Genomic DNA, 13,130 nt, shown 5'->3' on the forward strand with positions numbered 1-13,130 from the left:
AACTTTTCAGCCATATGAAGCTTACAATCAATGTCAAATAAAGGGGAAAGAAACAAGCATAATTGTCTTTTGATTATCAAACAGTTAGCTGTGCAGAGAGTTTCGAATAAGTAACTAGAAGTAACAACAAACACCCAATTCATTGAGTCTTTGATAAAAGCTAAATATAGAACAAACAACAATCTAAGAACTGATCAAAAGATTCAAAACCAAGACGCGGAGAAACTATAGTAATCAACTATAAACCTGGAAAGGATATGCCATTAAGTTTTGATGAAGTGATTCACAGGAAATTGAAATTTATCACTCCAATGCTAGTAGAACAAACCGTAAGAATGAATTCATTCTATATTGTTGAATAGAGAATGTGAGAGATAATCTCCTAGCAAACAAACAATAGAGAATGTGAGAGATAATCCAATAACCGTTGGAGAATTATGTATGAGAATGTGTTTCATTCTTACAATTGAGGATAATCCAATAACAGAGAGATAATTCAAAAACTTGAGCAAAATAGCTTCACAAAATTAAAAAATTTGAGGAAAATAGCTTCAGATAATTTAAAAAATTCGAGCAAAAGCCCTAATCTAAATCATATTGTTACCAACAAAGTTCAAAAATTAGGGATTTGGAATGAGATCTGCGTAAGGGATGTATAATTAGGGATTCTACCTTGGTGGTGGCTATTGTAGAAGGCGGCGGCGACAGCGGCGGCTCCTAGGGTCTGCGATTGAGAGCTCGACCGGCGGCAGCTGCTAGGGCTAACGGACGGATAAAGAGAGACGGGTGCGGTAGGTGGCAGACGGAGAAGCAAAAAGCCCGATCTGCTGCTGCTGCTGCAAGAAGAGCAGCGTCGGTGGAGGAGAGGGGTGGTCTGCTCGTGCTCGGTGGAGGGGAGAAGGGTGCTCCGCCGCCCGATCTGCTGCTGCGAGAAGAGCGGCGTCAGAGGCGACGCGATGCAGGGTGGGTGGGAGCGAGAAGAACTAGGGTTCAACCTTTGCCCTAGCTATATGTTAGAGGAAAATGGAGAGGCGAGGTCGCGGCGACCGATGTCGCCGGAAGAGCGCGAATAGCTACCATTCGCCGGAACTTGCCTCGGCAGCGGCGGCGACTATCTCTCAAAGAGGGAGAGATCGCGAAGAGAGAGAGAGAGAGAGATTTGGGGAAGAGATGAGAGATAGAATTATACAATATTTTTAAATTATTTAATTAATAAATTAATTATGAAAATAAAAAATTAAATGAAATAATAGCATACATAACACTTTTAGTTAACGGTTTCAATAATCGTTATCTAAGAGTTCAAAAATACGCACATAGATAACGGTCGGCTTAACGGTTTGTAATACCGTTATGTATGTAACTAATAGATAACGCAAAAACATAACGAATTAATTGAAACCATTATCTATGCATATAGACAACACTACATAGATAACGGATTTTTGCAAAACTGTTATATATTCCTAAAAGTGCGCTCATACATAACGTTTTTGAAAAAAACCGTTATCTATGCATTGTTATGTATGTAAACTTTTGTAGTAGTGGATATAACCACTTCTAATAGAGCGCACCCCTATATATATATATATATATATATGATTAATGTAAATAAATGCTATTATATTATGTATATGTTAAATGTTGTATTTATTATTTTTTGATGGATCAAATAATAAATATTGATAACTTGAGAAGTTATAAGGGGTCTGGTCCCCAGGAAACGGTAAGTTCTTTTTGTATTCTTATTTCTATCAGAGACTACAAAACCAAAAGGAATACCGTATTCCTAGAAGATTATATATACTCTATCAAATGATCTTCAACTATGGCTACATGTTAGTGATTTTAGTCTAAATATTCTCAAATTATCATCATAGAATTTATTGTAATTATGTGAATTACTTAATTCTAACATATAGTTGAGTTGATCGCATTAGCATGCTTCAAGATGAACTATTACTTTCCCACATGGCATTTAGCAAACTTTATTGCAGATACTTGTAACGAGGCTGGATTTTGATGCTATACTCATTTGTGAGGCTTCAAAAAAGTAAATATATGGCAGAAGTTGAACTATATACTTGTAACGAGGCTGGATTTTCGATTTCAATTTAATGAGTGGCTCAGTTGTCTTGTAGCGAGGAAGGTTCATACGCGCGCTTGTCTCATTTCACTAGGTTATGTATGTGCATCCTTTTCTGTTTCCAACTCATCAGAGCTTTCAACTCTAGGCATTACTTAATTACCCATTTCCTTCATTAAAACGCTTGGAAATAATCTCAATTTATTCGATGTGTGATGGGGAAGACACAAATTTGCTAATTTCTGTCACAATAATAGTAAATGAATTGCATGCATGTGTTGGATCTGTTTTAATTTCTTTGTCTTGATAGTATATATATGGTGGCATTTCTTGATCCATTTTATTTTTGTTGAATTTGCAAGCAATTGGTGCAATATTACGTGATGATGATGAATCTCCCCAGGCCAATGACAAACATTTGTGCTTGAGGTAATTCATTATTTTGTCATAATCTTTGTTATTGTTGCGCATCATAACATGTTTTAGTGTCGATGTAACATGTAATGAGCAATATTAATTTGCGAAAATGGGATGCGGATTGTTTTCCTGATCAAGTGTGGCTAAACACTTCGAATATTGTTACTTTGATAAATTATCACTTTGAATATTGTTACTTTGATAAATTAATGTGTTATCGAATGACAGTGTGTAAACACTACGTACTATACAAATAATAAATTTTCAATTCTTGATTAAATGCTTTAATTTTTTGGGTTTCGATCTATAGTACAAATAGCTTCCGATCTCAAAACCGCGTTTTTCGACCTAATGGTAAAAACAGGACTGTAACTTTCAATATTTTTCAGAAAGATGACTATATATTATGAAATTTGAAAATGAGGACTATATGTTACGGAATTTAAAAATGAGAACTATAACTTTCATTTTTTACATTTACACTCCTATTTAACACATCAAAATAAGGACTATATATAGCTTTCATCACGGCTCGAAATAAGAGTCTAAATGTAAAAAATGAAAGTTATAGTCCTCATTTTCAAATTCTGTAACATATAGTCCTCATTTCCAAATTTCGTAAAATATAGTACTCTTTCTGAAAATATTGAAAGTTACAGTCCTGTTTTTACCATTAGGTCGCGTTTTTCTGCAGACATGGGTATCCCCAATATTTCGCGAGATGTAGCTGCAAAGGATGAAGATAAAGAAATTATATGTATACGTATAACATCACTTTTACCATTCAATCTTTTTCTTTTTTGCTTAACTTTTTTCTCTTTATCAATTGGCAACCAAACTTCACAAATAAATCTATACTAATATAAAAAGTGTCTTAAGTACAAAATATAAAAGGAGTATTTTAACTTATAAATACTCGAACTTTTTCAATTTTCAAATTTTGCACTCTAACTTTGAACCTGCTTATAATACCTAAAATTTGTATTCTTTCTGATTTTGCACCCGACGAATTTTTACCCCCAAATCGTAGCTAACATGATAGCCGGATTGAGAGGGAATTTTAAAGTGCATAATGAAGCAAATAAGTTTGTTGTCTATGTGAGATCTACAACACGTAATTGTAGGGTTTCGAATATCAATCCGACTGCCATGTCAAAAATGATTTGGAGTAAAAATTCGTCGGGTGCAAGATTAGAAGGAATACAGAATTCAAATATCTATAAGTAGATTTTAAAATTGGGTGCAAAATCATAAAATGAAAAAAGTTCGAGTATTTATAGGCCCATACCCCAAATATAAATTGTCTATTATATTCTTATTACATATTTAATTTTAGGAGTACACAATAATTGTGTAAATTTATCTATTATAAGAAGAAGAACGTATTAATTCATTAGATATTAAAACACTACAAAAATATATACATTAATTACATTACCTTATCCAAAATCTTATTTGATATATATCCGAAAGTCTTTTTAGAATTCTGAAAAAAGATAAATATCTAATAGAATGTTTCTATTAAACTAGATAAATGAAAATGACAATAAATCACACTATTATAAACTCCCTCCGTCCCACCGAACTTGAGTCGTATTCCTTTTCGGGCTGTCCGGCCGAGCTTGAGTCATTTCATTTTTGGCAAAAATTAGGCAATTTAAAGCACTAATTTACAAAACTAATTGCACCCCTTATTACATTATCTCTCATACTTTATCACTTTATTACATTCTCCCTCCTACTTTATCACTTTTATACTACACGCTTAAAACACTAATCTACAACTTCTTACCCTTGCCAAAAAGAAACACTTCAAGTTCGCTGGGACAGAGGGAGTATTAAATATAGTACATATCATGTATGCACTAATAAATATGGGCCTTTTTCTCTCTTTTTTTTTTAATAAAATTTCTATTTCAGCAGCATGCACTAATTAAATTGAATGTTTTGTTGTCATGTTTTGATATGTATGTATTTGTTTTATGTCACCGTCCGGTGTGTCCACAGTGTCAATTCCGAGTCCACAATGTCATTTTCGAGTTCGACATTGGATTAAATTTGGGGAAAACCGACAACCAAACCTAAATTAGAAAACAAAACGAAAGGTATGTACCCTAACGAAAAAAAAAAAAACTCATGCGCAATTCCTAAATTCCGAAAAATATTTTAAATTTATTGTTTACACGTAAAATGTACGCTCTTTCTGTTAGTAAATATAAAAAATAAAAACCCCTTAAACTTTGTCTTGAGAAAGTGTATCTGCATCATACATGGTTATATCTAGCTAGTTTTCAATTTAGTATATATGTTATCAGTCAGCTACAATTTATTTAGCTAAGAGTAAACTGAAGTTACTTGAAGAATTGTCAGTGAATGGACAACTGAAGGTTAACTGAAAGAAAATTGTTAGATGACTAAAGTTTGTTGACTGAGTGGAGATTAAAAACTAAGGTGGTTAGCTGAGAGTTAGTTCTTTCAGCTCGGAGTTTGTTAATGCAAAGATTATTCAGTTAGTTAGTTCTTGACTAATCTCCAGCGTCTCTCTGTCTTTAAATACAAGTTAATGCACTGCATTCGTACGTAGGGATGGCAATCGGGTACGACAGGTATGGATAGTGACTATCCATATTCATACCCACGAACTAAATGGATAATGGTTTTTAACCACGAAACTATTCATGGATATCAAATGGTATCCAAACCCGCCACCCGCGGATACCCGCTATCCGTCGGGTATCCGCCACTTGCTATCCGTCGAATACCTGCTACCCACTATCTGTCGAATACCCGCCACCCACTATCCATTGGATACCCGCGAAATAAAATTTAATTATAAGTTTATAACAAATTTAACGGGTAATTGACGGGTGTTTCACGGGTAATTAGCAGGTATTTTCACGGATATTTTTTGCGGGTAAACGGGTTTCGCGGGTATGGATAGTAAGTATCTAAACCCATACCCATAAACTAAATGGATAGTGAATTGCAACCACGAAACTATATGTGGATATCAAATGTCTCTCAAACCCACCCTAATAGGTTCAGGTTTTTGCGAAAATCCATTACCCGCGGGTAAATTGACATCCCTATTCGTACATAGAGAGACATTCTTGTATTTCAGTTTTGATTAAGTGATAAGAATATATAGAGAAAGAAGGGAAATTAAGAATGGTAGTCAATGGTCTTGCTGTAATGCTACAAAATCTTTTCAACTCAGATAGTTGTGTTGTTGTAATTTTCATAGAGATAAATACATTTATCTTTTCCCTTCGTGTAGACGTAGGTTTTAAAATTGAACCACTTAAATGCGTCTTTATTTTTCTATTTCTTGAGTGTGTTAATTTAAAGACTCTTGGGATTGAATTATATATATATAACATTCACATTGATTAGTAATTACATATCTTTGTCACAATCACACATAACCATATTATTGGCTCAAATTATATGCAACAATAAATACAGACGCACGATGTTGTACCCACAATTGACATTTTGTGATGATCATATCCCCACATCCATCACACTCAGTATTTTAAGATAACCAACAAACTGCCATACCCTTTATACCCTCAGACGTGCATGGGGCGAAAAATATAGGCGTTGATGTATCAGTATCAGTATGAGTATCAGATTCCAGCCATACATTCCGGTGGGGTGACCGGAAACCGGGACCTGTCGGTGCAGTAGTCGTAGATCATATGGTTGGCTCGCACCCAGTGATAGCGCCCGGCTTGCTCAGGGCTGAGCTGCTGGTAGGCGGCGCCCTCCCACCAGTTGTTAGCGTTGGAGGCGCAAGCGGTGGGGCCCGGCATGGGGCACCCCTCGAGGTCGAAATCCTTGTAATACGCATAGAAGGGGGCTTTGCTCCAATCTATCTTCTCCAGACCTCCCCTTGTCGCCCAGTCGTCGGCTTCCCATAGCGTCGAATAAACTCCCATTGGTTGGAATTTGGGGAACGGAATCCCTCTAGCCTCGTTGTTCTTGTAAACCCTAATCGGAACCTCATCCACCGCGAATCTACAATTTTTATTTTATGGTTTTTGGAAAATGAAAAATCGGACGAGAGATCTAAAGTCAATGCATATTAAATTGCGTTGCATGTAAAGAGGTAGGGGCCATATTTATCAAAAATATGATTATTTTTGCCACGTGACTAGTGAGTTTTTTGATATCACAAAAATGGACTTACATGACTTGGCGATGGTTCCAAAGAATGGAGTAGGTGTGGAAATCAGCAGATGGGTCAAACCATAGGTTGACCCTTTGCTCTCTGTCGCCTTTGCCGTGAGCGAACACATTTGTCTGAACCGTATAAGGTTGTCCCGACCGATTGCCCAGGAATTCGAAGTCCAGCTCGTCTCTTACATTGTCTGTGTCCGAGTTCATCTATAGAGGGGCATTTATTTTGAAAGATTATAAATAATAAATTATTTAAATGGATATTGAGATTTTGGGATATTCCCTTAATTACTTCTATCATTTAAGTTAATTTCGTTTGATTCTTATCCCATTGAAATAGTGAGATTAGAAAAATTCTATATAATCATGCATGTTATCAGTTATGCAAAGTATAATTCATCCAAATTAAACATATATGCTCACTAATTTAATTAATTTGTACGTGCGAAACTAAATAATCTTACATAGAAGGCGGTGACAGTTCCTGCTGAATCACCAGGAACCAGCTTGATCTTCATGCTCACACGTCCAAATAAATACTTATATTTGGAGGCAAATCCGCATCCTAAATTTTATTTAAAAAAAAATTAACTAGTTGATAAGAGTGACGTAAGGTAAATAAATAAATATAAAATTGGTAGAAGAATGTAGGTACCTGAGTTTCGATCAAGAATGAGTTGAATGGCTTTGCCTCCCTCGATTTGGCGAATGTGGGAGTCGGCCCAAGCCACGCGGAAGTCCTGCAAGAACGTGGCGGGACGGCCGTTAACCCTGCATGAAAACAATCCAACTAAACATACAATCAACACTGCTATTTTTGCCATTACTTTTTTTGCTAATGATATATATATTGTATTGTACTAATGTGTGAGTTATGGAAGAAAATAAACTGCGGCCTTATATATAGGCATTACTCATAAGTAGAGAGAGAGAGAGAGAGAGAGATGCAATTATTGGTTGTTTGAGGCCGAAAGACATCGCAATTAGAGAGTTAGCTTTCCATACAGCTAAAGAAAAGCCGTCACTGGACCCGCTCTCTCTCAAACACAATTAATATTAATATCTGTAACATGGTTTTCAATAACTACAAGCTTTAATTTGGCGCCAATTATTTAGCATCTTCTTCTGTTTTCATCCAATACTCTTCTTTCATTTTGTTACCATGATGGTCCAAAATTAAGTTGCGTGTTCTATTGTAATCTACATATATTAAATTAAATAATTCAATGGATTTTCTTTCATAAGCTGTCCCTGTAGTTGTGGAACATCTCATGCATCGTTACGTAAACTAAATATTTTATGGTGTGATAGCACTTGAGAGGACCAAGTCAAGCCCCGCCCCGGGCACAATCCAAACGATCCTTTAAGCATTTTTTTTAATGGGTTAAAGGGTGCCTCCAACAGAATTAAAATTCTAGCTTCTAAACTGTCACCTCAGCTTTAGAAATTCACTAGATTTTCATCTAACAATACTCCAATAATAAACCAGGTTCTAACCTTTAAACGGTCCCACCATAATAAACAAAAAATATTACTCCCTCCGTCCCATGAAGCATGACACGGTTCTTTTCGGCACGTGAATTAAGAAATTGGTATTTTGTGTGTTAAGTGTGGTAGGTGGAAAAGTGAAAATGTAAATAAAATGTAATTTTTTTGCCATTTTTAAAAACGTGTCATGCTTCGTGGGACAGACCAAAAAATAAACTGTGTTATATTTCATAGGACGCAGGGAGTAAAAAAAAAAAAACAATTGCATCAGATTTTAGAAAACAAAGAAGAAAGAAAAACAAAATAATATTAAAAGCAATATGTGGAGCCCAGCTAAAGTTGTTTGGGACCTGGGTGCAAAGTACCGGTTCCCAAATTTTTCAATGGTAGTTTCTTATTTTTGCACCTCAAATTTGTAATCATTGGAGGCACCCTAATGGGCTATAAATTCATACATTGATTTTTTACATACATTATAAAATTGATGTCAAAATACATATACTTTGAGATTTTTTGAAATTTCCCCCAAATTATAGTTGACATGGTAAAATTAAAACTGATGTGGCAAGCTTATTAATCAAAACGACGTAGTTTTGATTATTATTTTAAAAAAATCAAATATGATGTATTATCGTCAATGCCTACAGGTCGCCTCGCGCAGCTTCCGATTGTTGCCCATTAAATTTAATTTTTATTTATTAATTTTAAAAAAATCAAAACAACATCATTTTGATCGATAAGCTTGCCACATCATCTTTAATTTTGCCACGCCAACTTTGATTTGGGGGAACTAAAATTTATAGGAAAATCCAAAAAGTCTCAAACTATATGTACTTTGGCACAAATTTCATAGTGTGGGAAAAATCAAAAGTTGACTATAATGTATATGTATTTATAGCCAATTAACCATTTTTTAATTACTAGCACAGATGATGTGCATTCGCATGTAAAGAAAATTATTTGAATAAATAATTTTGTATGAGTGTAAATTCATGTATTTTATACTAATATATATTATTGTAATATATTTTTTCAACTAATTATTGGATAATTTTGAAAATATAATATTATAAAACTAATAAAATTGAAAGAAAAAAATCATCTAAATGTAATATAAAAATCAATTTTAATTAAATAAGAATCACCTAATTTATTGTCATTAAAAAATACGACAAAAAGAAAAGAAGATTGATATGAAATTCATGCTCTTCATGGACGTCTCTTTCTTCGTAAGGACGATACGCCGAGATTTGCTAATGACATTCATGTCGAGCTCTCCAGTTTATGGCAGCCAACTCTTCCTTGGGGAGGTGATTCCTCTCGGCAAGGGATACTTTACCCTTAACTTCTTCTCAAATGAAGATTACATGGTCGTTTTCTCCAAAGCTTCATAGCGTTTGCGGGTTGGAATTCTCCATCCCCAGGCTTGGGTTCCAAATCTCAATTCGCATAAAGCAGCTTTGAATCTCGCCCATGTTTGGATTCGCTCCCTCATGAATATTGGCACCCTGAGGTTCCTTCTGGTATTGCTAGACATGTTGGTACTCCTCTTATCGTTGATGGAATTTCTGCTAGAGCTTCTGTTGGATATTTTGCTTGAGTGTTGGTTGAGATGAATGTTGCCTCTGAAGTCCCTGAGTTTATTGATGTTAAATGCAGCGATAATGTGTTTGAAATTGAATTTGGATATGAGAATTTGCCCTATTATTGTTCGGTTTGTTCTGTTGTGGGCCATGCTACTCCGAGAGTTAAAGGTCGCCGGAGTCCGAAAGTGGCGTAAAGTCTCTAGGGCTGCCAGTGATCTTCCCGGAGCTAGTGCTTGTAAAGATGCTATTATTGAGAATAAAGATCATCCCCTTGACTCGGACGCTGACCACGCAATTGCTGCTACTATGGCGACTGATATGCAGTGCTCTACTCCGACTGCCCAGATCTCTAAGCAGGCCGTTTATTCGACGAATCTTGGTGGGTCGTCTACTACCTCTCGTTCCACAGAGGCGGCTATGGATACTTACAATTCTTTCTCTGCCTTGACTACTCTCGATCATATTGATGTTGGTGAGGGGATGAGTTTTGGTGATGGAGAGGATATGGAAATTGTTGATGATGTGGCCTCCTCTGGCAAGGCTGTGGCACCCTTGGCAGATAACTCTCGACCTCCTCAGCCTCCCCAGGTCGGAGCCTTAACCCAGCCAGCCCAGCCTTCAGTTTCTGGCGGCTCATCTTCCGCGGATGTTGCGGGCAAACCTCTGGTTGTCCAGCCGCGTGCTGTCTCCAATCCGACCGCCGGTGCCAAGAAAGAGTTTGACCGTAACCCAACACTTGATCAGGCTCGCCCAGCTTCAGACTCGGCATCTACTGTGTTGGATATGCCGATTACTGAAGATTCGGCTGATGTCAAGCGCGGCCGAGGGCGTCCTAAGGGCTCTACCAAAAAATATGGGAATTGGAGGGGAGGGGGTTTCTGCTACCTCTATAAAGCACCGTCTATGGCATCCTGCTATTCAGAGCTCCTCTGGTACTTTGCCTCCAGATATATCGGTTTTTCAGAGTAAGATCTAAGATGCCACAACCAAAGGTCCTTCTCAACGCTTTTACAATCTTCGCTCTCGGGGATGCTGTCGGTCTTGCAATGACGGCGATCGCTTCTCAACGTTGGGGGGACATCATGGATTCTGATCTTTCTAAAGATGATGCTCTTGACTGTTGATTCTCTGTTTTGTTTTTCGAAGCCCGTTAATTTGCGTTGATGTGCCTTCAATGGATTTTTCTTTGGCTGTTTTCTAGTCTTTTGTTTTTCGTTTTTCGTTTTCCTTTTTCCTCAATAAAATTTCATTTCAGCAGTAACCTTTTAACTCATATATTAATTACCATTAAACTAACACACCACACTTATTTTTAAAATTCTAACTCTGTACTTATTCGAGATCACATCTCAGTTTAGGTCTCTTTTCTTCAAGTATGCATGGCTAGACTTGGATCTCTCTTATTTCCTTCTCGATTCGGCCTCTTATAGTAAAGAGCTTCCACATACATCAATCTATTACTCATTTTGTCCTATTTTAATAGGCTCATTTTTCTTTTTAAGATGTCTCTCTAGAATAGACTCGTTTTTAATTTTGAGTAAAAAAATGTACTTAATTGGTGTGGACCACACCACTTTCCTCCTAAAAAGTAAGTTTCTTAATTTTCATGCCCAAAAGAAGTGAGCTTATTAAAGTAGGACGGAGGGAGTAATATATATTTATTATTACTCCCTTCGTCTCACTTCAAAAGAATTGGACAGGGAGATAATTAGAAAATGTGTGATAAATGTGTAAACACTACAAGAAAATTGGGCGATTAGCGACGAAAAACTCACATTTCCGTCGCTAAAAACAATCACCGATGGAGTACCAACGGTGACCGTGAGTCACCGTGAAAGTGGTCGCTAAGTCGATTACCGATGGAATTGTACGTCCGTCGCCAACGTTCCGACGGAGACGATGACGATTGGCGAAGGTGAGGGCACAGAGGGGTTGGTTGAAGAAGATGAGAGGTTGGCAGTGTGAAAAAACAAAGAATGAAGAAGAAGAAGACCCGTTCCATATTTTAAAAAAAATTAGGGCACAACGACGAACTACCAACGGCCCAGTTCATCGGTAAGGCCGACGGCCCAAAATACGTCGTTATCTGTAATTTAATTAAATAATTATCTAATTTCGAAACATATTTACTGGCGGAATGAGTCTGTCATTATCAGTAATACAATTAAATAATTATTTTTAGATTTTATTATGATATCGGCGACAGAAAGAGTCCATTGTTAAAGTAGCGGAAAGTTTTCGCACGGACGTCCGTCGCTAATTCTGTCGTCTAATCGAAGTGGTAATTGTCGTCGTAAATCCGTCGGTAAATGGTCGTCGATTAGCGACGGACATATTTCCATCGGTAAATCCGTCGGTGTCCGACAGACTTTCTTGTAGTGAAAGTGGTGGTGGGAAAACCCAAAAAGTAGTGTTAAATGACCAGTTTTATTTCTAAATTTTGGGTTGGGTCATTTGAAGTGGGACAACCCAAAATAGAAATTGGATCATTTGAAGTGGGACGGAGAGAGTATTATTTATAATTTGTATAGATGTATTTAATTACTAAGAATAATTTAATACTCACATAAATAGGAAGAGATTTAAATAAAAATCGTCTTATAGTGAGAACTCTGAGAAGAACGTATAAAAAATCTTCATGTAATATATAAAGTAAATGCATTTAACATATAAAATAACTCCATCATGATAACATTGTATTCTTATTGTCCATTCTCTTTGATGGAGAATGGGAGAAAAGATATATTTTCACATATTTATTATGATTGAATTTTTTCTCCGGGCATGATGTAATATTTTCTCATGTAGCTCATTTTCATTCATTTTAATTTCTTTCCAATGTTGGATAATATTATCTTTGGGTAGTGGTGTGAAAATATTTTCTCATCTTTTTTTCTGTAATAAACATATGATGGAAAAGGAAAAACATATAATTTTTCTTATCCATCGTTTTCCAATGACAAAAATTTTACTACCAAAGTGAATGTACCCTTAGTTTAAAAGTACATATACTTTGTACGTTCTATGCAAATATTTTGTATGTTTTGTGCAATATTTCTCACAGTTTTCACGATAAAAGGTTTTATTTAAACACACACACACACACACACACACACACACACACACACATATATATATATATATATATATATATATATATATATATATATATGGTTAGATTCAATATAAACAGCCCTCTATATAGAGAAAGGAGACGCAATCTGGTTCGTTAGATCAATCTTCATCAAGAGCTGAGAATAGAAGTTAATATAATTAAAATTGGTAAGATTCATAATATCCCTAAAATTACTCACTTCCCATTCTCTCTCCAAGTTCAATTACAGAAAACTAAAAGTTCATTGGACTCTATC

General features: G+C 36.0%; 1 protein-coding gene across 1 annotated transcript; it reads right to left on the bottom strand.

Moving 5' to 3' along the window:
* Positions 1-5,861: 5,861 nt before the first annotated feature.
* Positions 5,862-7,706, bottom strand: LOC131021586 (probable xyloglucan endotransglucosylase/hydrolase protein 7). Its single transcript, XM_057950847.1, has 4 exons — positions 7,341-7,706; positions 7,150-7,250; positions 6,696-6,892; positions 5,862-6,523 (listed from the first exon to the last, which is right to left on the bottom strand). The coding sequence occupies exons 1-4, from the start codon at positions 7,507-7,509 to the stop codon at positions 6,133-6,135; spliced, it is 858 nt and encodes a 285-aa protein (XP_057806830.1). The 5' UTR covers positions 7,510-7,706; the 3' UTR covers positions 5,862-6,132.
* Positions 7,707-13,130: the final 5,424 nt, after the last annotated feature.

This window comes from Salvia miltiorrhiza, chromosome 4 (genome assembly GCF_028751815.1).
Source record: "Salvia miltiorrhiza cultivar Shanhuang (shh) chromosome 4, IMPLAD_Smil_shh, whole genome shotgun sequence".
NCBI lineage: Eukaryota > Viridiplantae > Streptophyta > Magnoliopsida > Lamiales > Lamiaceae > Salvia > Salvia miltiorrhiza.

Bases quoted from the DNA above. Each gene is read 5' to 3' on its own strand.
- LOC131021586 (XM_057950847.1), bottom strand. From the start codon at position 7,509: ATGGCAAAAATAGCAGTGTTGATTGTATGTTTAGTTGGATTGTTTTCA. The intron at 7,251-7,340 runs GTACCTACATTC...AATAAAATTTAG, and splicing joins CATTCTTGATCGAAACTCAG to GATGCGGATTTGCCTCCAAA. The intron at 6,893-7,149 runs GTAAGATTATTT...GCCCCTCTATAG, and splicing joins GAACTGTCACCGCCTTCTAT to ATGAACTCGGACACAGACAA.